General features: G+C 38.8%; 1 protein-coding gene across 4 annotated transcripts in view; it reads left to right on the top strand.

The window, feature by feature from the left end:
- The window catches only part of LOC135091497 (huntingtin-like), a 164,708-nt gene that overhangs the window by 120,345 nt on the left and 21,522 nt on the right, over positions 1-22,841 (top strand). For all 4 annotated transcript variants that reach the window (XM_063989188.1, XM_063989190.1, XM_063989191.1 and 1 more), the window contains 8 exons: positions 7,759-7,938; positions 8,497-8,750; positions 8,883-9,047; positions 13,812-13,962; positions 14,534-14,711; positions 15,159-15,349; positions 15,731-15,930; positions 16,179-16,319. In XM_063989188.1, the coding sequence (XP_063845258.1) occupies positions 7,759-7,938; positions 8,497-8,750; positions 8,883-9,047; positions 13,812-13,962; positions 14,534-14,711; positions 15,159-15,349; positions 15,731-15,930; positions 16,179-16,319 (1,460 nt within the window). The remainder of the gene's footprint in view (positions 1-7,758; positions 7,939-8,496; positions 8,751-8,882; positions 9,048-13,811; positions 13,963-14,533; positions 14,712-15,158; positions 15,350-15,730; positions 15,931-16,178; positions 16,320-22,841) is intronic.

The following is a 22,841-nucleotide window of genomic DNA, read 5'->3' on the forward strand; positions in this document are numbered from 1 at the left end:
GTCTTGAAACCTCCCTCTTGAAGGAATTCAAGTCATAGGAAGTGGAAATACAGAAGCAGGCAGGGAGTTCCAGAGTTTACCAGAGAAAGGGATGAATGATTAACTGGTTAACTCTTGCATTAGAGAGGTGGACAGAATAGAGGTGAGAGAAAGAAGAAAGTCTTGTGCAGCGAGACCATGGGAGGAGGGGAGGCATGCAGTTAGCAAGATCAGAAGAGCAGTTAGCATGAAAATAGCAGGAGAAGACAGCTAGAGATGCAACATTGCAGTGATGAGAGAGAGCCTGAAGACAGTCAGTTAGAGGAGAGGAGTTGATGAGACAAAAAGCTTTTGATTCCACCCTGTCTAGAAGACAGGGTGGAATCGAGGATGCTCAGTGTAGAAGAGGGGGACAATTGAGTGTCATTGAAGAAGAGGGGATGGTTGTCTGGAAGGTTGTGTCGAGTTGATAGATGGAGGAATTGAGTTTTTGAGGCATTGAATAATACCAAGTTTGCTCTGCCCCAATCAGAAATTTTAGAAAGATCGGAAGTCAGGTGTTCTGTGGCTTCCCTGTGTGAAATGTTTTCTTCCTGAACGGTTGGACGGCTATGAAAAGACGTGGAAAAGTGCAGAGTGGTATCATCAGCATAAGACTGGATAGGAAAAGAAATTTGGTTTAGAAGGTCATTGATGAATAATAAGAAGAGAGTAGGTGACAGGACAGAACCCTGAGGAACACCACTGTTAATTGATTTAGGAGAACAGTGACTGTCTACCACTGCAGGTCAGAAAGGAAACTTGAGATGAAGTTACAGAGAGAAGGATTGAAGCCGTAGGAGGGTAGTATGGAAATCAAAGCTTTGTGCCAGACTCTATCAAAAGCTTTCGATATATCCAAGGCAACAGCAAAAGTTTCACCGAAATCTCTAAAGAGGATGACCAAGACTCAGTAAGGAAAGCCAGAAGATCACCAGAGTGGCCTTGATGGAACCCATAATAGTGATCAGATAGAAGGTTGTTAAGTGATAGATGTTTAAGAATCTTCCTGTTGAGGATTGATTCAAAAAGTTTAGATAGGCAGGAAATTAAAACAATAGGACAGTAGTTTGAGGAATTAGAATGGTCACCCTTTTTAGGAACAGGCTAAATGCAGGCAAACTTCCAGCAAGAAGGAAAGGTAGATGTTGATAGAGAATTGAAAGAGTTTGACTAGGCAAGGTGCAAGCATGGAGGTGCAAAGGCACAAAGCTTTGATTTCCAAACTACTCTCCTATGGCTTCTATCCTTCTCTCTGTAACTTCATCTCAAGTTTCCTTTCTGACCTGCAGTGGTAGACAGTCACTGTTCTCCTAAATCTATTAACAGCCAAAGTTATTGGAGATATTTTTGGCTAGATGCCAGAAGTCATGAGGGGAATTAGATCTTGAAAGATTTTGACACTTTCTGTTAACGAAGGAGTTTTTTGGCTAGTTGGAGAACAGACTTGGCATGGTTCCGGGCAGAAATATAAAGTACATGAGATTCTGGTGATGGAAAGCTTAAGTACCTTTTGTGGGCCACCTCTCTATCTTGTATAGCATGAAAACAAGCTGTGTTAAACTAAAGTTTGGAAGGTTTAGGTTGAGAAAAAGAGTGTGGGTTTCCTCTACCTACACTAAGTACTTTGCATTTGTTGATATTAAACTCCATTTTGCCATCTGCCTGTCCATTTATTCATCCTTTCCAAATCTGCCTGCAAGGCAGTGGCATCTGATTCTGACCTAATTAATCTACCTATCTTTGTGTCATCTGCAAATTTACTAGCATCACTAGTAATTCCATTATCCAAGTCATTGATATATATTAAAACAACAATGGCCCTAATACTGATCCCTGTGGCACCTCACTGATTACTTGACCGTACTCGGATTTAGAGCTGTTTATTACAACTCTGTTGCTTGTTGCTTGGCCACAACTTTATCAGTGTAACACCTTCTTATGTATCCTGTGCATCCTAACCTTTCTCATGAGCCTCTGGTGGGGCACCTTGTCAAACGCTTTACTAAAGTCCAGATATGGGATGTCGTAACTATCACCATTATCTGCCGCCCCATAAACTTCACTGTAAAAACTTGACAAGTTCATCAGGCAAGACTTCCCCTTTGTGAAATCAGGCTGTGATTGATTTATCAAATTATGTTTGTCTAAATGCTCCCTAACGTTCTTCGCTATTACTGACTCCATTATTTTACCTACATCAGAAGATAACCTCACAGGTCTATAGTCATAATTAGACATTAAAGTTTTATCTCCTTTCTTAAAGATGGGTACTACATTCGCCTGCTTCCACATTACTGGTACCTCACCTGACTCATTTGATTTCCTAAAGATAGAAACTAATTGTTCACTAATAATCTCTTTGCATTCCTTAAGTACTCTGGGATATATTTCATCTGGTTCTGGTTTCTTGAACTTTTCAGCCTAACTATCTCCTGTCCCACTATCTCCTTAGTTATGGTAATATCTGTCAGCTTCTCATTATCTTCTGCTCTAAACATCTGCTCACTATTCAGCATTTCCTGCATGCTCTCCTGGGTGAAGACAATTAAAAAGTACTCACTCAGAATTTTACTAATCTCTTCCCCAGAACTAACCAGCTTCCCACCTGCTGCCTTTAATGAACCTATTGTTTCCCTATTGTTTGTCCTATATATACCTGATAAAATCCCTTGGGACCCATCTTCACCTGGCTGGCCACCTTTAATTCATAATTGTTTTTAGCTTTCCTCATTAACCTCCTGACTATTCTAACTAATTCATTATATGGTGGTCTTAAAACCTCTTCCTCTGCCTTCTATAGTTCTTTTCCACCCTGTGTAGTGTTTTAACCTAACAGTCATCCATTTCGGGTAATTTTTCTGTGATCTTATTGCTCTGTAAGGGATGTTTGCTAACTGTCCTGTATGTAATTTATCAACAAAATATTTGCATATCTCATCTATATTTACTTCCCCTAATCCTCTCATTTTGGCCCTATCCATCCTCTCCACTCCATCTTCTACTTGCCTTGAACTCACCTTGCCCATCTTGACATGACCTGACCCTCCAACATACACATATCCCCCCTCTCTCTCTCCTCCAACCCTTCCTGACACTTCCTCCCCCCTCTTACCCTACACCCTCACACCTCACCTCACCTCCCTCATCCTGCCTCATCTCTCTCAACTCTTTCCTGGACCTTACCTGTTCCCTGTGTCCATTGCCAGTCAACTCCTTGGAGGTACCTTTTTAATCCCTCAAAATCTGCTCTCCTAAAGTCAGGTATTTTACTAGTGTTTTTGCTTCTAAAAGTTTCCTCATATTTTAATTTGTACCTGATTTCACAATGGTCATTGTTACCTAGCTGTCCTCCAACCCCTACCTGCATGACAGCTTCCTCTCTGTTAGTTAGAATTAAATCTAGAATATTATTCCTCCTCGTGGGTTCTAATATTACCTGTTTTAAAAAATCATCCTGAATTACCTTAAGAAATTCCTCTGCTTCACTGTTACCCACCATCAGGCTCCAGTTGATATTCCTAAAATTAAAATCTCCTACCACACATACCTGACTGCACCTGCCTGCTTTATTTATTTCCTGCCATAGCGAGGTGTTAATTTCCTTTGTACTGTTCAGTGGTCTGTACACTAATCCCAGTATAACTGACTGATCCTTCCATAATATCTATCCATATTGACTCTGTTTTGCTATCAGTTTTAATTCTACTGTAAATACAACACTGTAATGTGTCCCTAACATACTGCATGATGCCTCCTCATCTCCTGTTTTCACTGTCTTTATAGAGTAGTGTATAACCATCTATCTTAACCTCTGGATTAAATACTTTTCCTGAGATATCTAACCAAGTTTCTGTTAAATCAATGATATCAAGGTTCTTTACACACACCATTCCTCTAAGCAAGTCTATTTTATTCAAAATACTTCTACAGTTCATGCAGTAAACACTTAAGCTATTCCTCACCTTCACTGGGCTAGTTACCTTTCTAGATTTATCTAATTGGTCCTTCATTTCGTCCTCACAAGTTCTTCCTCACTCCTGACTAACGAAAAAAGTGCAGGGTGGTATCATCAGCGTAGGAGTGGATAGGACAAGAAGTTTGGTTTAGAAGATCATTAATGAATAATAAGAAGAGAGTGGGTGACAGGACAGAACCTTGAGGAACACCACTGTTAATAGATTTAGGAGAAGAACAGTGAACGTCTACCACAGCAGCAATAGAACGGTCAAAAAGGAAACTTGAGATGAAGTTACAGAGAGAAGGATAGAAACCGTAGGAGGGTAGTTTGGAAATCAAAGCTTTGTGCCAGACTCTATCAAAAGCTTTTGATATGTCCAAGGCAACAGCAAAAGTTTCACCAAAATCTCTAAAAGAGGATGACCAAGACTCAGTAAGGAAAGCCAGAAGATCACCAGTAGAGCGGCCTTGACGGAACCCATACTGGCGATCAGATAGAAGGTTGTGAAGTGATAGATGTTTAAGAATCTTCCTGTTGAGGATAGATTCAAAAACTTTAGATAGGCAGGAAATTAAAGCAATAGGATGGTAGTTTGAGGGATTAGAATGGTCACCCTTTTTAGGAACAGGTTGAATGTAGGCAAACTTCCAGCAAGAAGGAAAGGTAGATGTTGACAGACAGAGCTGAAAGAGTTTGACTAGGCAAGGTGCAAGCATGGAGGCACAGTTTCGGAGAACAATAGGAGGGACCCCATCAGGTCCATAAGCCTTCCGAGGGTTTAGGCCAGCGAGGGAATGGAAAACATCATTGCGAAGAATTTTAATAGGTGGCATGAAGTAGTCAGAGGGTGGAGGAGAGGGAGGAACAAGCCCAGAATCGTCCAAGGTAGAGTTTTTAGCAAAGGTTTGAGCAAAGAGTTCAGCTTTAGAAATAGATGTGATAGCAGTGGTGTCATCTGGTTGAAATAGAGGAAGGAAAGAAGAAGAAGCAAAGTTATTGGAGATATTTTTGGCTAGATGCCAAATGAATGTCCATCCATTACTCTTAGAATGTTTTGTGAGCCACCAATTCACTGTAATAACCCTGGACAGCCACTCAGCACTAACTCCCCTCTTCAGCAAAACACAACATACCACAGGGATTCCTCCCTTGTCATATATATATACGAGTATATATATATATATATATATATATATATATATATATATATATATATATATATATATATATATATATATATATATATATATATATATATGTATGTATATAATACAAATCATAATATGGAAATTATTGAATGAGAGAGAGAGAGAGAGAGAGAGAGAGAGAGAGAGAGAGAGAGAGAGAGAGAGAGAGAGAGAGAGAGAGAGGTCTTATCATGTGATGTGAGATGCAGTCAGATTCTCTCTCTCTCTCTCTCCTCACACACACACACACACACACACACACACACACACACACACACACACACACACACACACACACACACACACACACACACACACACACACACACACACATACATACATACATACATACATACATACATACATACACACACACACACACACACACACACACACACACACACACACACACACACACACACACACACACACACACATACACACTATACTAAGTACAGTTCTAGTCAGTTATGAAGAAATACTTAAGATGATGGAAGAACTTGAAGTAAATAAAGCAACTGGTCCAGATGGAGTATCAAACTGGATATTGAAGGAATATAGAGAACAACTGGCTGATAAAATTCACAGTCTAGTGGTGACATCACTATCACAGGGAAGAGTACCAAAAGATTGGAAGAAAGCAAATATTACACCAATATACAAAGGAGGAAATAAGGAAAAGCCACAAAATTATAGATCATTGTCCTTGACTAGTGTTGTAGGAAAATTATGTGAAAGAACAATAAAGGAAAGATGGATGGAACACCTGGAAAGAGATAAAGTTTTAGTAAATTGTCTATTTGGATTTAGGAGGGGAAGATCATGCTCCATGAACTTATTGTCCTTTTATTCAAGGGTAGTCATTATTGTGCAGGAGAGAGACAGATGGGTGGATGGTGTCTGCTTAGACTTGAAGGAGGTATTGGACAAAGTACCACACTGAAGGTTGCTATGGAAGATAAAAAAATTATGGAAAAATTGGAGGAAGACTGCTGGAATGGATGGAGGATTATTCAGATGATAAAGATATGAGAACTGTAATACAAGACCAAAAATTCATCTTGGCTGAAAGTAATTAGTGGTGTCCCACAGTGGTCAGTGTTGGGACTGATAATGTTTGTAATATATGTGAACAACATAAGTGAAGAAATAGATAGTTATATGAATTTATTTGTGGATGATGCTAAGCTGATGAGAAGGGTAGTAAATGTAAATGACTTTATGGTACTGCAAGATGATTTATATAAGATAAATAGATGGAGTAAATCTTGGCAAATGGAATTCAATTTAAGTAAATGTAAAGTAATGGAGTTTGGTAAGAGTAAGAAAAGAATACAATATCATTATGAGATGGAAGGTGTGAAATTAAAGAAGTCAAAAGAGGAAGTGGATTTGGGAGTAACGGTTACTGAAAATTTGACTCTGAACAGACACATTGATAAAATTACTGGAGAGATGATGAATTTGTTAAAAAGAGTAAGAATGGCATTCTCATATTTGGATAAAGAAATTATAAAAAGATGTTTATTTCCATGATAAGACCAAGATTGGAATATGCGGCAGTGGTGTGGTCTCCTCATATAAAGAGGAATATTATAAAACTAGAAAGAGTATAAAGAGCAGTCACTAAGATAGTTCTGGAGTTGAGTAAGTTGACCTATGAAGAGAGATTAAGATTGAAAATAGGAGAGAGAGAAAGGAGTTAATTAACATCTATAGAATGATAAATGGTATGGAAAATGTGGACAAAGAATGTTTTATAAATTTAGACATACAGAGTTCAAGGGGACACAGTAAGAAGTTGAAGAAAGTTAACTGTAGAAGAGACATCAAAAAGTATAGTTCTCCTCACAGAAGTGTGAACAAATGGAATGAACTCAGTGAACACGTTGTCAGTGCCGTAACTGTCCTTGCTTTTAAGACCAAACTGGATAGATATAGAGACAGGATACTATGAGATTACTCCCCTCCCGTAAACCACAACTACACAACTAGGTAAATACAACTAGGTAAATACACACACCTCCAGACCACTTTTTTCCACATATCTATTTGTTTATTACATACAACTAATATAAGGAAATACAATTCAGAGGATCTAGTAATAGGTTAAATTTCTCAATATTTATGGATACATCTAAAAATGACCAGTTAATTAATGTTCCATTATGTGCACCATTTTATTCTGCATATTTTGTTATATAATATGTGATGATTATGTCGAAGTAGTGACACTTCAAATTTTTGCATATGCGGACAGGCCAGATATGGGGTGGGGTGCCGTTTTCACCATGCAGTAGTGAAGAGGTTAAGAATGTTTCGAAGATTGCATCAAATATTTTTAGGGAACATCCTAATGTTTGCATTAAAAGGTTTAGGGTAAGACCAAGGCTGATGAAACTTTTCTTGTGGAATCATGATTTTTTTGCAATTGATATTCTTCTTTAGTGTACTAATATGCTATAAAATGTGATATGCTTGTTGGTGCATGGCACTGCAGATGTTAATTCATATTGTTGAGATACTGCTATGAGTGCTTTGAACAAGATGCTAAGTGTAAATATGAATCTTGTTTTGTGTTTATGTGCACAGGTAAGGCACATGCAGGAGGGGGAGTGGTTAACATGGCTGGTGGTGCAGCACATCAGTGATGTGGTCTTGCTTCACACTGAGCCACCCATCCATACTCTGCTCCAGTCCATCCATAGCTCACAGGCTGCTTCTGCCCTTCTCATCCAAGCCATCCATGCACGCTGTGACTACGTACACAAGGTGAGGCCTCAGACTCCACAGATTATCATGTTTTTTTCTCTGATAGGATGGGTGATTTGCATACTATATATCAATTTTCCTACACTTTGTGTACATTTTTATTTGTTTATTTTATCTTTTCATTTATTTTTTTTATTTATTTATTCATTTATTTATTTATTTGTTTTATTCATTTACTCATCTTTTATGTAAGGATATATGGAATAGTTAGCTGGATTCTTTGGTTTTGAGCATTTACAGTTTTCTACACTGAACTGGATACCTGTATTTTATTTTCTCTCAAGTACCATCCCATTTGTTTTGGAACGGATCAGTTGAATAAAAAAAAAAAAATCTTTGAGTTTGTTGCACATGATGTGTGAAGATATCTTCCAGATATTTATGAGCTTGTATTTTCACTCATATTGAGAAAGTGTTACAATAAGTTCCATATATTTTTACTCCACTTTTTAGGAGAAGTTCTAAGAGGAATGGCATTGATTAACTTTGTTTAGATTGAGTTACAAAGTTGTGTTTGTTTGGCATGGCAGCCCTCAGCAGTACATTCCTTCCTAACAGGCTGAGTATGGAGGCCACATCATCAACTTGGTGTCTGGGGTGCATATCTCACAGTCCGGTGCATTGGTAATATTTGTGGTGGAGCGGCTTCTTGCCTCATCCTACTTGGCTGTGACCCGAGCAGCATGTGCACTAGCAACACGGCGGCTACAGCTGCTCTTGACCATGTCCCCAAGCCAGGTAGCATTGCAGCTTCCCCTTGAGGACACTTCTAAGATCATCACTTTCCTCAAGAACCACAACTTGGAGAAACGGTTAGTTAATGCATTAGTAGTTAGTATGTTTACGTTGCTTTTTTTAATACATATTTGCTTTTCTTCACTTTCATTGTTGTATTATTGAATTTTGAAGAGACACTAAGGTAACCATCCTGCTATACTTTGCAGCTACGGGCATTTGTATGGACTGCTGCAGCGTTTGGTGGGACAGGTGCATGGGGTGGCTGTGACATCTGGATCTGATGTTGCCCTGCCCTCCCCTCCCCCACACTCCCCAGCCCCAACTGCCACCCGCCTCGACCTCTCCTGGTACCTGCAGCTAGTGAGGAACAGGTAAACCATCTGTGCCTTCACTTTAAAAGTGAAGCAACATCAGTAATTGTCCTTTTATTCCAGCTTTTATGTATTGTTGGTGATGTAGCTCCAGTTAAGACACCAGGAGGAGGCAGTAGGCACCTGCTGAAATGATAATTACTCCCAGTGAGGTCTGAAGCACTGGATCAGTGGGGTGCTGTGAACTTATCATTAAAACAAGCTGTGACCTCACTGAACGTTTCCCTTTGTGTCTCACAACACAAGGGTACAGTCACAGCCTGCCCTCTAAAGACAACTCTCTTCCTTCACACAATACTTTAAGCACCTAATAACACACACACACACCCTTCACTGAAAAATTCAAAATTATTATGGCAACTCCTACACCAGCCTTAGAGTCCCCATCTGGGGAGGGGACCATAAATGTCCCCAGGTCGGACTGCTCTTCTGATAATGACCCTAAGTGTCTTGACAGCCCCCTCAACTTTCTCTTCATTAACTTCTGTAACATTCATGGTTTAAGATCTAATTTTCAATCTGTAGAACACCACCTCTCCTCTTCTAAATCTCATCTTTTCCTCACTGAAACTCAGGTGTCTGAGGCAACTGACAGTAGCCCCTTTTCTGTTCCCTCCTACATTCTCTATCCTCATTTTCAATCCAAAGCTGGATGTTGTGTTCATGTGCACAACGACTTAACCTGCTCTCATGCCCACACTCTTGAATCTTCTGAGTTTTCCACCATCTGGTTATGACTACAGAGTCACTCTCAAACTAAATTTATCTGTGCTGTATACCTCTCACTTAACTTCTCTGACTATAAGAAATTCTTTGACTACTTAACTTCTAAAGTGGAGCACATTCTGACTCTCTTCCCTTTTGCAGAGATCTTCATTCTTGGAGACTTCAATGTTTACCACCAGCTTAGGCTTTCCTCTCCCTTCACTGACCATCCTGGTGAACTAGCCTTCAACTTTGCTATCCTCCACGACCTAGAGTAATTGGTGCAACACCCTGCTCGTATTCCTGACCATCTTTGAGATACGCCCAACATTCTTGACCTTTTTCTAACCTCTAATCCTTCTGTTTATGCTGTTACCCTTTCTTCTCCATTGGGCTCCTCCAATCACAATCTCATATCTGTATCTTGTCCTATCACTCCAGTCCCTCCTCAGGATCTCCCTAAGCAGAGGTGGCTCTGGCATTTTGCCTCTGCTAGTTCGGGGAACCTGAGGATTTTGCTGATTTTCCTTGGAATGACTACTCCTTCTGTGTCAGAGACTCGTCTTTGTGTGCCAAGTGCATAACAGAGGTGATAGTGTCTGGCATGGAGGCGTATGTTTCTCACTCTTTTTCTCAACCTAAACCTTCTAAACCTTGGTTTAACACAGCTTGTTCTCATGCTATACTTGATAGAGAAGTGGCCCACAAAAGTACTTAAGCCTTCCATCACCAGAATCTCATACACTTTATATTTCTGCCCAGAACCATGCCAAGTCTGTTCTCCAACTAGCCAGAAACTCCTTCATTAATAGAAAGTGTCAAAATCTTTCAAGATCTAACTCCCCTCATGACTTCTTGCATCTAGCCAAAAATATCTCCAATAACTTTGCTTCTTCTTTCCCTCTTTTATTTCAAGAAGATGGCATCATTGCTATCACATCTATTTCTAAAGCTGAAGTCTTCACTCAAACCTTTGCTAAAAATTCTACCTTGGACAATTCAGGGCTTGCTCCTCCCTCTCCTCAACTCTCTGACTACTTCATGATACCTATTAAAGTTCTTCACAATGATGCCCTTGCTGACCTAAACCCTCAGAAGGGTTATGGACTTGGAGTCCCTCCTATTGTTCTCTGAAACTGTGCCTCCATGCTTGCACCTTGCCTAGCCAAACTCTTTCAACTTTATCTGTCAACATCTACCTTTCCTTCTTGCTGGAAGTTTGCCTACATTCAGCCTGTTCTTTTGGAAGTTAAGTAGTCCAAGAATTTCTTATAGTCAGAGGAATTAGGTGAAAGGTATACAGCACAGATAAATTTACAGTAAAATCCCTCTCATCCAGCACATTTTTCCCCGAGCCCTAAAATCAATAAAAAATCAATGTGTACTCATAAAATTCATTAAAATTCCCGCGCAAGGCATACTTTGTCCCCTCGCCACCAGAGTGCACTGCTTCGCGCCACCTGCAGCCCACTGCACTGTGTTTACTCATTGACTCAGTCCCGCGTGTGCACTGTTTATCGCCTGACGCCTTCATCATGCCTAAAGTTGTAGAAAAGAGGAAGCGTGTTGTGCTTACACTTAAGCAGCTGATCAGATCAGCAGCTGATTAAGATCAGCTGATCTTTGTCATGGTAAGATGCGTGAATGTAGGGTGGTGATTGTGGACATAATTTCACTTCTACTCAAGTATCCGGCATGTAGGCGGTCCTGTTGATGCCGGATAAGAGGGATTTTACTGTAGTTTGAGAGTGACTCTGTAGTCGTAGCCAGATGGTAGAAAATTTGTGAGATTCAAGAGTATGGGCATGAAAGCAGGTTAAGTCATTGCGCACATAAACACACCATCCAACTTTGGACTGAAAATGAGGATAGAGAAAGTAGGAGGGAACAGAAAAGAGGCTACTGTCAGTTGCCTTAGACATCTGTGTTTCAGTGAGGAAAAGATGAGGTTTAATATAGGAGAGGTGGTGTTCTACAGATTGAAAATTAGATCTAAGACTGCAAATGTTGCAGAAGTTAATGAAGAAAAAGTTGAGGGGGGTGTCAAGACACTTATTGTCGACACCAGAAGAGCAGTCTGACCTGGGGACATTTGTGGTCCCCTTCCCAGATGGGGACTCCGAGACTGGTACATGAGTCACCATGATAATTTTGAATTTTGAGTGAATGGTGTGTGTGTATAATTAGGTGCTTGTAGTTTTGTGTGAAGGAAGAGAGTTGTCTTTAGAGGGCAGGCTGTGACTGCCTCCTTGTATTGTGTGATACAAAGAGAAACATTCATTGAGGTCTCAGCTGGGTTTAATGATAAGTTTACAGCATCCACTGATCCAGAACTTTAGACCTCAATGGGAATAATTATCATTTCGGCAGGTGCTTATTTACTGCCTCTTCTTCATTGGGATTACTTGCATAATATAATGCAGAGCTCATCTGTATTCATCTTACAATGCATTGTATCTGTATCTCATATCTGTTTTCATGAACTTTTTCAAAATGATGGCTGTGGTAAGTTTTACAGGGCAGCAGCCAACTGTATTTTTTTTCACCCCACAATCAACTTGGTCGTTCACGTTATTTTCCACTCAGTGAGTGGTTCAGTTGATCATAGATTGAGTTAACCATTGCTCTCCTTGTAGTAGGGATACAAGGCACCTGTTCAGGCAACATCATAAGCACCACCAGTTGAATATCATTATTTTCTACTTAACTTTTCTTGCCTCAACAATTCTTTCAGTCTGAACACTCACATAATCTCCACAGTTTTGCTTCTTTTCATACGCTCACATTTCTCACTCTTTTTCATGGATGTGAAGACCCTGCCTCTTCTACGACCACTTATAGGAACAGAGACATCATTATTACTGGATAAATTAAGTTTTTTCTTTACAACAGAAAAAACCTAATTTTTTGTTTATAAAATAATGGAAAACCAAAAGACGCATCTGTATATGGCAGGGACAGGCTAGAAAAATCAACAATACTTACATCATGGGTGCCTACACCTCATGGGACATGGGCACTCACTGGCTCATAGGTAACAACCTCACATTGATTGGCTTGTGGGGACCTTGCATGTGGTTGAAGCACTGTCATTGGCAAATCCTGTCCCTCTTGACTATGTTGTGGTTGGCAGAGGCAAGCCATTACAGGGACAGAGGCACTTCTCTTCCTGAGTACTGATAATACAGTGCATTACATGTGGGCCAAAGAGAGCAACTGTGATTGGGTTCTACAGCAGTTTCCATCATGTCAATTAACAATGAGAATAAATGTATTCACAACCTGAATTCTGGAGACCTGTAAGTGGGAAAGAAAGTGCTGTCTCAATTTTGATCAAGGTGGCATTTATTGATACTTTGTATGTATACAGGTTAGGAGGTTCATCATAATTTCTTTGCAGAAACAAGTTCAACTCCTTTAAAGTTTCTGTGGTACATTTAGAAACATCCCAGATAAGCCTCAGCAAGCAGTTTGGAAAATTTATCCCTCAATTTTGTAAGGTTCTTTTTACATTTAATCCCATAAGGCTTTTTTAGGAGAGATATAGGTATTGTTGGTGATGTAACATAAACACTAGTCAGTCTCAGTCTAAGAAATCTAGAAAAGATTAAAAACTGTAGAGTTACACCAGTTTTGTTTTGTTACAAACACTGAAAACAATTGAATGTTTCCCATACAATACAAGCAGGATTGTATAGATAAAAAATAATCATTATAAAAGATGTGGAAAATAAGAGAGAGGGAAGCAAATGAGCTAATAGTAGCACACATTATTACTACTGCAGATTACTATTTTTTAGTCCCTATTAATCTAATAAGAGAGCGAGAGAGAGAGAGAGAGAGAGAGAGAGAGAGAGAGAGAGAGAGAGAGAGAGAGAGAGAGAGAGAGAGAGAGAGATCCATTATACATTGCAACTTATTCAGTTAATGATAACTAATAATGTATTTATGTAATGCACATGTATATAACATCAGTGGGGATGTGGATGATGGAGGAATGGGCTACACCATACAATTACCTTTGACCAATAATGAGAATGTCTTGGGATGGGCGTGCAGGTGCCAGCGAGGTGAGGGGGGCGGTCTGGAGTGTGGTCAGCTGTTGAGTCATCTGGAGTACAGTGAGATCATCAACATCATGTCTGGCAAGTCTTTCAATACTGCCCTGCTTACACACACCCTCAGACTTGGCCTCACATCTACCCTGCAGGTACAGTCATGTTGCAGTTTCATCTGTTGACATCCCCTTTTTTTTCTTTCTTTCTTTTTCCTTTTTTCTTTCATTCTTTCTTCTATTTATAATTATTTATTTATTTATTTATTTATTTATTTTATTATTCTCTTAACTGACAGAAGTATTTGATTTGTTTCATTTTTTTTTTTCTCTCTCTCTCTCTCTCTCTCTCTCTCTCTCTTTCCTTTATTGACTGAGTTTTATGGATTCTTTTGATTCTGTTTACTGAATTTGGATTATTTTTGTCTTCTATTGTTGCTAATGACTTTATTTTGAGTATTTATTATGGTATTATAAGTTTGTTGTTTGCAATGTCAGATATAATTAATGTTATTTATGACAAGTCAGTCCTGATCTTACTTGCAATTGTGACCACTATTGTTTGTGCATTCACCTGTCCACCTCATTATTGATCATAGATAACCACATAAAATAACTCATATTTCAGTAATACTCATAGTGCACATAGAAATGTCAAACTTACATCCCAATTATCTCACTTCATTACTGTTTACAACTTGCAAAAAAAATATGGCCAAATTCACAGGCCAACCGTGATTGGGGCGAGTGCAGCAGCTCAGTGGAGACAGGAGACAGTGAAGAGTGCAGCAGTGGCAGTGGCACCAGCGAGGCACCTTTATATACTGCCAGCAAGGTTATCCTTCTACAACACCTGGCAAGAGTGGCTGCATCCCTCCCTCGACCCCACCACACTTTCACTCCAGGTGGGCTTTGGGAGGAACTTGTTAGTGTGTACAATTAATGTGTATGGGTAATGGAAAGTCTGTAGGTGATGAGAAGTGTGGATGTGTCAGAAAGACATTATCTCTGTGTGATAGTGTTTATTTACCTATTTCTATTTACTTAATTGTATTTTTAAATGACTGAATCAAGCTTGCTATGTCCTGTTTTTAGAAATGAATGATCACATTTTTTCAAATCTTATACTATATGTTATTTGCATATGATTTCAAATATCATCCATCTCTCTCTCTTTCTCTATTATACCTTCCTCATTTTCCTCACTCTCCTTGCATGCTTTATTTTCACTTCCTTTCCCTTCTTCCTTCCATCTTTTACTCTCCTGCATCCCTTCATCCTCTCTCCCTTCTCTCTTTGTTTGCATACCTCCTTCCCTTTCTTTTTTCATTAATCTTTGTCGCTTTACCCAGGTGGTGGAAACAAGTACAGCGAGCGTGTGTGTAAGCTGTTGGCAGGGGAGGATGGTATTGGCAGTGTGGTGGACACTCTTGCCCCTGCTGTGGTGGAGTACCTAGCTGGCATGACACGCCTTCCTTGGGGTGCACAGGTCCTCCCAGAACACTCTGAACACATCCTGAGATTTGCACTCCTGGCTATGGAGGTGAGTGGACTGTGGGTACCAGTGACATTACACATATAATTTCACAATATTTGGCAATAGAGTTTAGAGATCCACTTCTAGAATGATTGCTTTTCTTAATTACCTTCTTTGTTCCCTAAATAATTGAGATGTGAAAAATATATCCATTGTGGGTGGCATTATATATGAGATTTTTGTAGTCTTCTGTAGGGTTGGATTATAAATCACATCATTGCTGGGATGAACTTGGACCTAACTTTTAAATTCTAATATTTGTTGATTTTGGAGTTCTGTACAATATTTTTCTGCCCTAATTAATTTTCTTTAATAAGTTTTTCTGTGTTTATTTTGTTTTATATAACTGATTTTACTGAAATACCTTTCTATCATGTGCCACCTTAGTACCTACACTGGCAAGTTTGGCTAGGCAGTGTTAGTATTGAGGTGGCCAGCCTGTGTCTCAGCTGTGTGGATGCTGTGCTCCGTTGTGGCACCCTTGTGGGTCTCCTGGGACTCTCGGACAGGACATCCTATGTGTGTTCGGTGGTGGCAGGTTTGCATGCTGCCACTTCCTACCTTGTCAAACCAAGAGCATTGCCAAGGTATGGGTTCAGAGGCAGGCCAGAGTGAGGCAAGGGCTGATGATTTAAGCTTATTAAGTGTCTCATCAAGTTGTTGGGAGATTATTAGATAGATTTTATATATGAACTTTAAATAATTTTTTGTTTGGGTCTCTAGCTGGATTTGCTTTTATTGAAAACTAAATAAAAGCCAGAAAACCAAAATTTATGAACTATTCTGAATTCAGATTTCTGTTCTTAGTGTCAGTTCTCTGTCTCTCTTATGGCAGTCTGCCGGCATCACTCACCCAGTGCCTGAATGGTGGGGAAAGCAGCCTGCTGGTGGCATGCCGTAGATTAATGCAGCTTGTAGTATGGCTGGAAGCTGGCAATCTACGTCACATGCCTCCTTGTGTTGCTCAGCCCATCAGGTGTGTCTCTACCTTTACATTCATCCTGTATGCCCTTTAGTAATCTATATTGTTATTCTTCTCTTCATTCTCCCTTTGGTATCTTTCTCTATCATTCTTTTTTGTCACTATTCCATACTTTTTCCTTCATGTGGTGGTTCCCTTTGTCAGCTTTTCATCACCATCTTCATTATCATAATTTTTGAAGGGCTTCATATGTGTTTGCATATGTTGACCATGTTAGCATAACTACAACATGCCCATTTGCAAGACATCTAGCACCCATTGTGCAGTAGTGATATATCAGGTATGTACTAAATTTTAAAGCTCTGTGAAGGCAGAGCTGGATATGCATTCCTCATAGAATAAGGTTGCAGATAAGATAATGGATCTTGAAATATCAATACAATATATGCAGATGTGTATGCAGTTTTGTATCTCATTTTATCTCCATATCCATGGTTTTTGTTGCAGATCTGGGTAATTTTTACATATATCGTAATAATATAAGCTGTCATTTTTTTTTTAATGTAAGAGGGGGACTGGCCAGGAGCACAAAAAAAGAATGATAAAAAGACCCACTAAGGTGCAATTCCCAAAAGAAACATCAAAAGGATCATCCAAAGTAGGAGAATAAGTGTCTTGAAACCTCTCTCTTGAAAGAGTTCAAGTCACAGGAAGGAGAAAATACAGAAGCTGGTAGGAGTTCCTGCATTTACAAGAAAAGGGATGAATAATTGAAAATACTGGTTAACTCTTGCATTGGGGAGGTGGACAGAATAGAAATGAGTGAAGTAGAAAGTCTTGTGCAGCAAGGATGTGGGAGGAGGGGAGGCATGCAGTTTACAATATCAGAAGAGCATTTAGCATGAAAATAGTGATACAAGATAGCAAGAGCTGCAACATTGCAGCAATGAGAGAGGGACTGAAGACAGTCAGTTAGAGAAGAGGAAATGATAAGATGAAATGCTTTGATTCCACCCTATCTAGAAAAGCAGTGTGAGTGGAACCCTCCTTACATATATACTTCTTAAATGGATGGATAAAAGCCCCTGTACAGAGTTAGCAATTTGTGCAGGATGAGAAAAACTGGTGGAGACAACTCAGAATGCCTAACTTCATAGAAGATGTTTTAGCTAGAGAGAAGATTTGAAGTTTCCAGATTAGATTATTAGTAAAGGACAGATCAAGAATGTTCATTTTAGAAGAGAGGGACAGTTGCGTGTCATTGAAGAAGAGAGGGATATATTAGAGGAGATATATCTGCAAAGTTGTGTCGAGTTGAGTTTAAGGGTGACAAGAATTGAGTTTAAGGGTGACCCTGAGGAACACCACTGTTATTAGACTTAGGAGAACAGTGACCATCTACCACAGCAGCAATAGAATTGTCAGAAAGGTAATGAGATGAAGTTATAGAGAAGGATGGAAGCCATAGGAAGGTAGGTTGAAATTAAAGCTTTGTGCCAGGCTCTGTCAAATGTGTTTAATATGTCTAAGGCAACAGTGAAAGTTTCACCAAAGTCCCTAAAAAGTATGGCCAAGATTCAGTAAGGAAAGCCAGATCACCATGAGAGCAGCCATGATGGAACCCATACTGCCACACAAAGTTCCAGAGAGGAGAGAAAGAGGGAAGAATAAAACAAAAATAAATAAATAAATAAAAAAATAAATGTAAGAGAGATGTAATAAGTAAAAAATGTATAATATATATGCCACACAAAGCTACAGAGAGGAAAGAAAAAGAGGAGAGGAAAACAAAAAATGAAAAAGAAATAAAAAAAAGAAATATAATAAAACAGGTTAAAAGTGTACAATATGTTTCGAGAATACAGACAACGTAACTTAGTAAGAGGTGTACAGGGAGCAAGGAAATGGAGAGAGTAGAAGTGGGGAAGAGGATGGATGTAGGAAGGACAAAAAGTAGGAGACAGAAAAAGGGAGTGCTTATTCCTCATTACTTCCTCTCTTGCTCTAATTTTTCACTCCATACTGTTCCTCCTCATATTTGTTCTATCTATCTTCTTGTACTCCCATCCTCCTCCTTCACCCTTCACCCACTTCCTTAGTCCAGATACTCTCCTTCCTTTATTACAAACTCACTCCCTCCTACCTCACAATACATCCCTTCTCCCCCTGTTCCTTTGCTCTCCCTTCTTCTTTTGTCTTGTCTTAAACTTCCCTCCCTGTCACCTCCCCTCCCCTTATCTTTCCAAGATAAAGGGACAAGGGAGTGATACCTCACTCTCTCCCCCTTCCTTCACTCCATAACATTTACTCTCCATCCTTCCTCACTCTCTCTTATCCTCTCAAATAATTCCATTCTCATTTTTAGTCTTATTCTATTTATCAATTCTCAGGATTGTTCTTATTATCACATTTCATATTTCTCCAACTCTCACACTTGCTGTTGTGTTCCCTCACTCAACCTAACTCTCTTTCTAATAAGCACTCACTTCCATCCTCACTCTATTTTACATACATTCACACTTAAATTTTTCATTTATTTTCATAATCTAACTTATGCTTGTTTTCTTCTTCATGCTGACTCTCACTCATACTTATTCTCACTTATTCCTTCCTGTCCACAGCCATTTGCATTCTATTAATCTCTCAGCTCATGTTTACTCTCCATTCAGCTCATTCACTTTTACCCTCACTCTTACTCAAAAACTTAACCAACTTCAACTAGCACACTCCAGACTTCCACAGACACACACACACTCTCTCTCTCTCTCTCTCTCTCTCTCTCTCTCTCTCTCTCTCTCTCTCTCTCTCTCTCTCTCTCTCTCTCTCTCTCTCTCTCTCTCTCTCTCTCTCTCTCTCTCTCTCTCTCTCTCTCTCTCTCTCTCTCTCTCTCTCTCTCTCTCTCTCTCTCTCTCTCTCTCTCTCTCTCTCTCTCTCTCTCTCTCTCTCTCTCTCTCTCTCTCTCTCTCTCTCTCTCTCTCTCTCTCTCTCTCTCTCTCTCTCTCTCTCAGTATCCTTCTCACTTTCAGTCAGTCTCCCTCAATGAGAGAGAGTTTAAGGCTGGGAAAGTGAAAGAGTTAGTGACAAAGGAAGTCAAAAGTTGGGAAGAAGAGAACAAACAACAGAAGATGGATATGGAGGAGATAATAAGGCAACAGCAATGAGAACATAACAAGGACATGGAAAAGCAAGTGATTAAAATGATAAAGAAAAAAGTAATCTTGTGAGAGACACAGTGCAGAGAAAGATGTGTGTGGTGGTATTCTTGGTCAAGGAGAAGAACCTACCCATGAAAATAGCTAGAGGTAAAAAGGGCTAAGGAAATTATAGCAGAAGGGGGGGGGAAGGAGAGGAGATAATTGAACAAACAGGATTGGAAAGTATGACAAAAATGGAATAAGACCAATGAAAATAAGATTCATGTCACAAATAGCAGCAGAACTTGTCTTACAAAGAATAGGAAAATTGGCAAAAGTAGAAGAAATTAAGTTAATATGGATAAAAAGAGACATGAATGAAGAAGAGAGAAGTAAACTGTAAGAGTTGAGAGTAGAGGCCCAGTCAAAAAATGAGGAGAAACCACAGCAACAAGTGAGGGGATTCATTTGGAAAGTTGTGAACATGAAATTAAGGTAATGGTGGCACAAAGGTGCCACAGAAGATCACCAAGCAGAAGCTTAAAAATTATGTTTACAAATATAGATGGTTTGGTCTCAAGCCTAATGGAAATTAAAGACTACCTAAAGAACAATAAACCAGACATGGTATGTTTAATAGAAACCAAACTAAAAGGAAATAAAGATGAGATATGCAAAGGAAGGATATGCCACATGGAAAAGACAAAACAGGAAAGGGAGGAGGAGGAGTGATGATATTGGTAAAAGAGGATATTGTTGTTGAGGAAGTGGAATATGGTGATGAAATGGCAGAAACTTTGATTGTTGTGATTAAGATCAAAGGAAGTGAAAAAAAAGAAAGTTATTTTGATGTACATACCACCAAAATCTAATGCATGGGAGACCAATAGATATAAAATTATGCAACTAGAAACAAGAAATAGCATAGAGGAAATGATAAGGAAAAGTAAAAAAGTGCTCTTAGTAGGCAACTTCAACATTAAAGGAATTAACTGGGAACAGATGGAAGTGAAAGAAAATGTTGGGTCATGAAACAAAGAACTTATGCATACCATGATGGTAAATACAAGGAGACAGTGGATGAGTGAACTTACAAGATACAGAGGAGAAGAACCATCACAGTTGGACTTTGTGTTTATGAAAACCCCAGAAAATAGACCAAGTATACATTGTCTGAGTCCAATGGGAAGAAGTGATCATGTGATAATAGAAATAGTATTACAGGAGGAAGCAGTGTTGCACAGGAATGAACGATTTTAAAATAAATTTTATGGAAAAATAAGGAAAGAGCTTTTGAACGTAAAGTAGTGCAAGAAAAATATGAGATATTTTTGAGCAAGTATAGAGAGGGGATGCAACAGTTTGTACCAAGTTATTAAGTGAAAATTGGGAAGCATGAATGGTATAATGCTAGGTGTGTAGAAGCAAAAAAAAGAAAAAGGACAGGGCATGAAAGAAAATTAGAAGAAAACTGAACAGGAAAACTAGGGAAGAATACAGAAAGGCAAGGAATGAATATGGTATAAGAAGAGAAGGAGAAAGAAATTTTGAAAGTGACATAGTAAGGAAATGCAAGGAAGAGCCCAAACTCTTCTGCAGATACATAAATGGAAAAATGAAACATAGGAATGACATAGACAAGATAAAAAGAGAAGGAAGAATTTATGAAACTACTGAGATGAGTGAATTAATGAATGAGAGTTTTCTATCTGTGTTTACAAAGGAAACTGATTTTGTGGCACCAAAAGTGGTATCACAGAATGAAGGAATACAATAGATACAGGTAAAGAGACAAGAAATAAAGAAACTGCTGGAAAAGCTGTATCACAGAATGAGGGAATACAGGAGATACAGGTAAAGAGACAAGAAATCAAGAAACTGCTGGAAAAGCTGGATGTTAGAAAAGCTACGGAACCAGATCAAGTAAATGGATGGATATTAAAAGAATGCAGAGAACAAGTGGAGGAACCCATATGGAATATAATGAACAGCTTGTTGAAAGAAGGAAAAGTACTAAGGGAATGGAAAAAAGTTAACATAGTTCCAATATACAAAGGAGAAAATAAAATGGAACCATTAAATTATGGACCAATGTCACTAACAAGTATTGTAAATAAGTTTTGTGAAATAGTAATTAAAGATAGATGGGTGCAATATTTAGAAGATGAAAAGATAATTACAGAAAAGCAATTTGGATTCAGGAAAGGGAGATCCTGTGTCACAAATCTACTGAGCTTTTATACAAGAGTAATAGTGTGAGAGAGACAGATGGGTTGATGCGGTATACCTGGATCGCAAAAAAGCATTTGATAAAGTTCCCCACAAAAGTCTTATGTGTAAGTTAAAGAATGAAGGAGGACTAAAGGGAGCAACATTGAGATGGATGGATGGTCATTTACAAGAGAAATAAAAACAGTAATCAGTGACTCTGATTCATTTTGGCATGAAATGACAAGTGGGATATTGCAAGGATCTGTGTTGGTATCTATTATGTTTCAAATATATGTAAATTATGTGACACAGGATCTAAGTAGCTATATAAACCTTTTCACTGATGATGCAAAAATAATGAAAATAATAAAGGATGAAAATGACTGTAAGGAATTAAAAAAAGGATATTGACAAGATACGTGCATGGAGCTAAAGATGGAAACAAGAATTTAATGGCAGAAAATGCCACATGTTAGAAATAGGAAAAAGTAGGAAGAGACCTTCATGGAATTACAAAATGGGAGGAGAAATAATAACGAAAAGTAATGAAGAAAAGATATGGGACACACTATCACCTGAAAGGCATATAAATAGAATATTTGGCTCTGCATACAGCTTGTTAATAAACATTAGGATGGCATTTAACTATTTAGATAGAGAAATGATGAAGAAAATTATAACAAACATGACATGACCTAAACTGGAATATGCAGCACTTGTTTGGGCTCCACATAGAAAAAAGATATATGGAAACTGGAAAGAATATAGAGGATAGTGACAAAGATGGTGCCAGAATTGAAAGATTTAAGCTATGAAGAAAGACTTGAAGAGATGGAATTATCAACACTACAAGAGAGAAGAGAAAGAGGAGACCTGATAACAATGTACAAATTAGTAAACAGTTTAGAAAGAATAGACAGAAATGACTTGGTACCACAGATTTGAGAGACTGATGAGGGGGCATGGGAATAAAATAAAGAAGAGTGGATGTTTGAGCAACATCAAGAAATACAGTTTCCTGTATTAAACAATTGAAATCTTGAATGATTTGAAGGAAGAGGTGGTTGTGGCAAACAGTGCACACATGTTTAAAGGGAAACTGGATAAACATGGTTATGGAGACAATACAAAATAAGTTTTTGCTTGTGCCCTGTACAATACAACTAGGTAAATACACACACACACACACACACACACACACACACACACACACAGATCTGCAACCTCTGCA

Source organism: Scylla paramamosain, chromosome 37, assembly GCF_035594125.1.
Source record: "Scylla paramamosain isolate STU-SP2022 chromosome 37, ASM3559412v1, whole genome shotgun sequence".
Classification (NCBI taxonomy): Eukaryota; Metazoa; Arthropoda; class Malacostraca; order Decapoda; family Portunidae; genus Scylla; species Scylla paramamosain.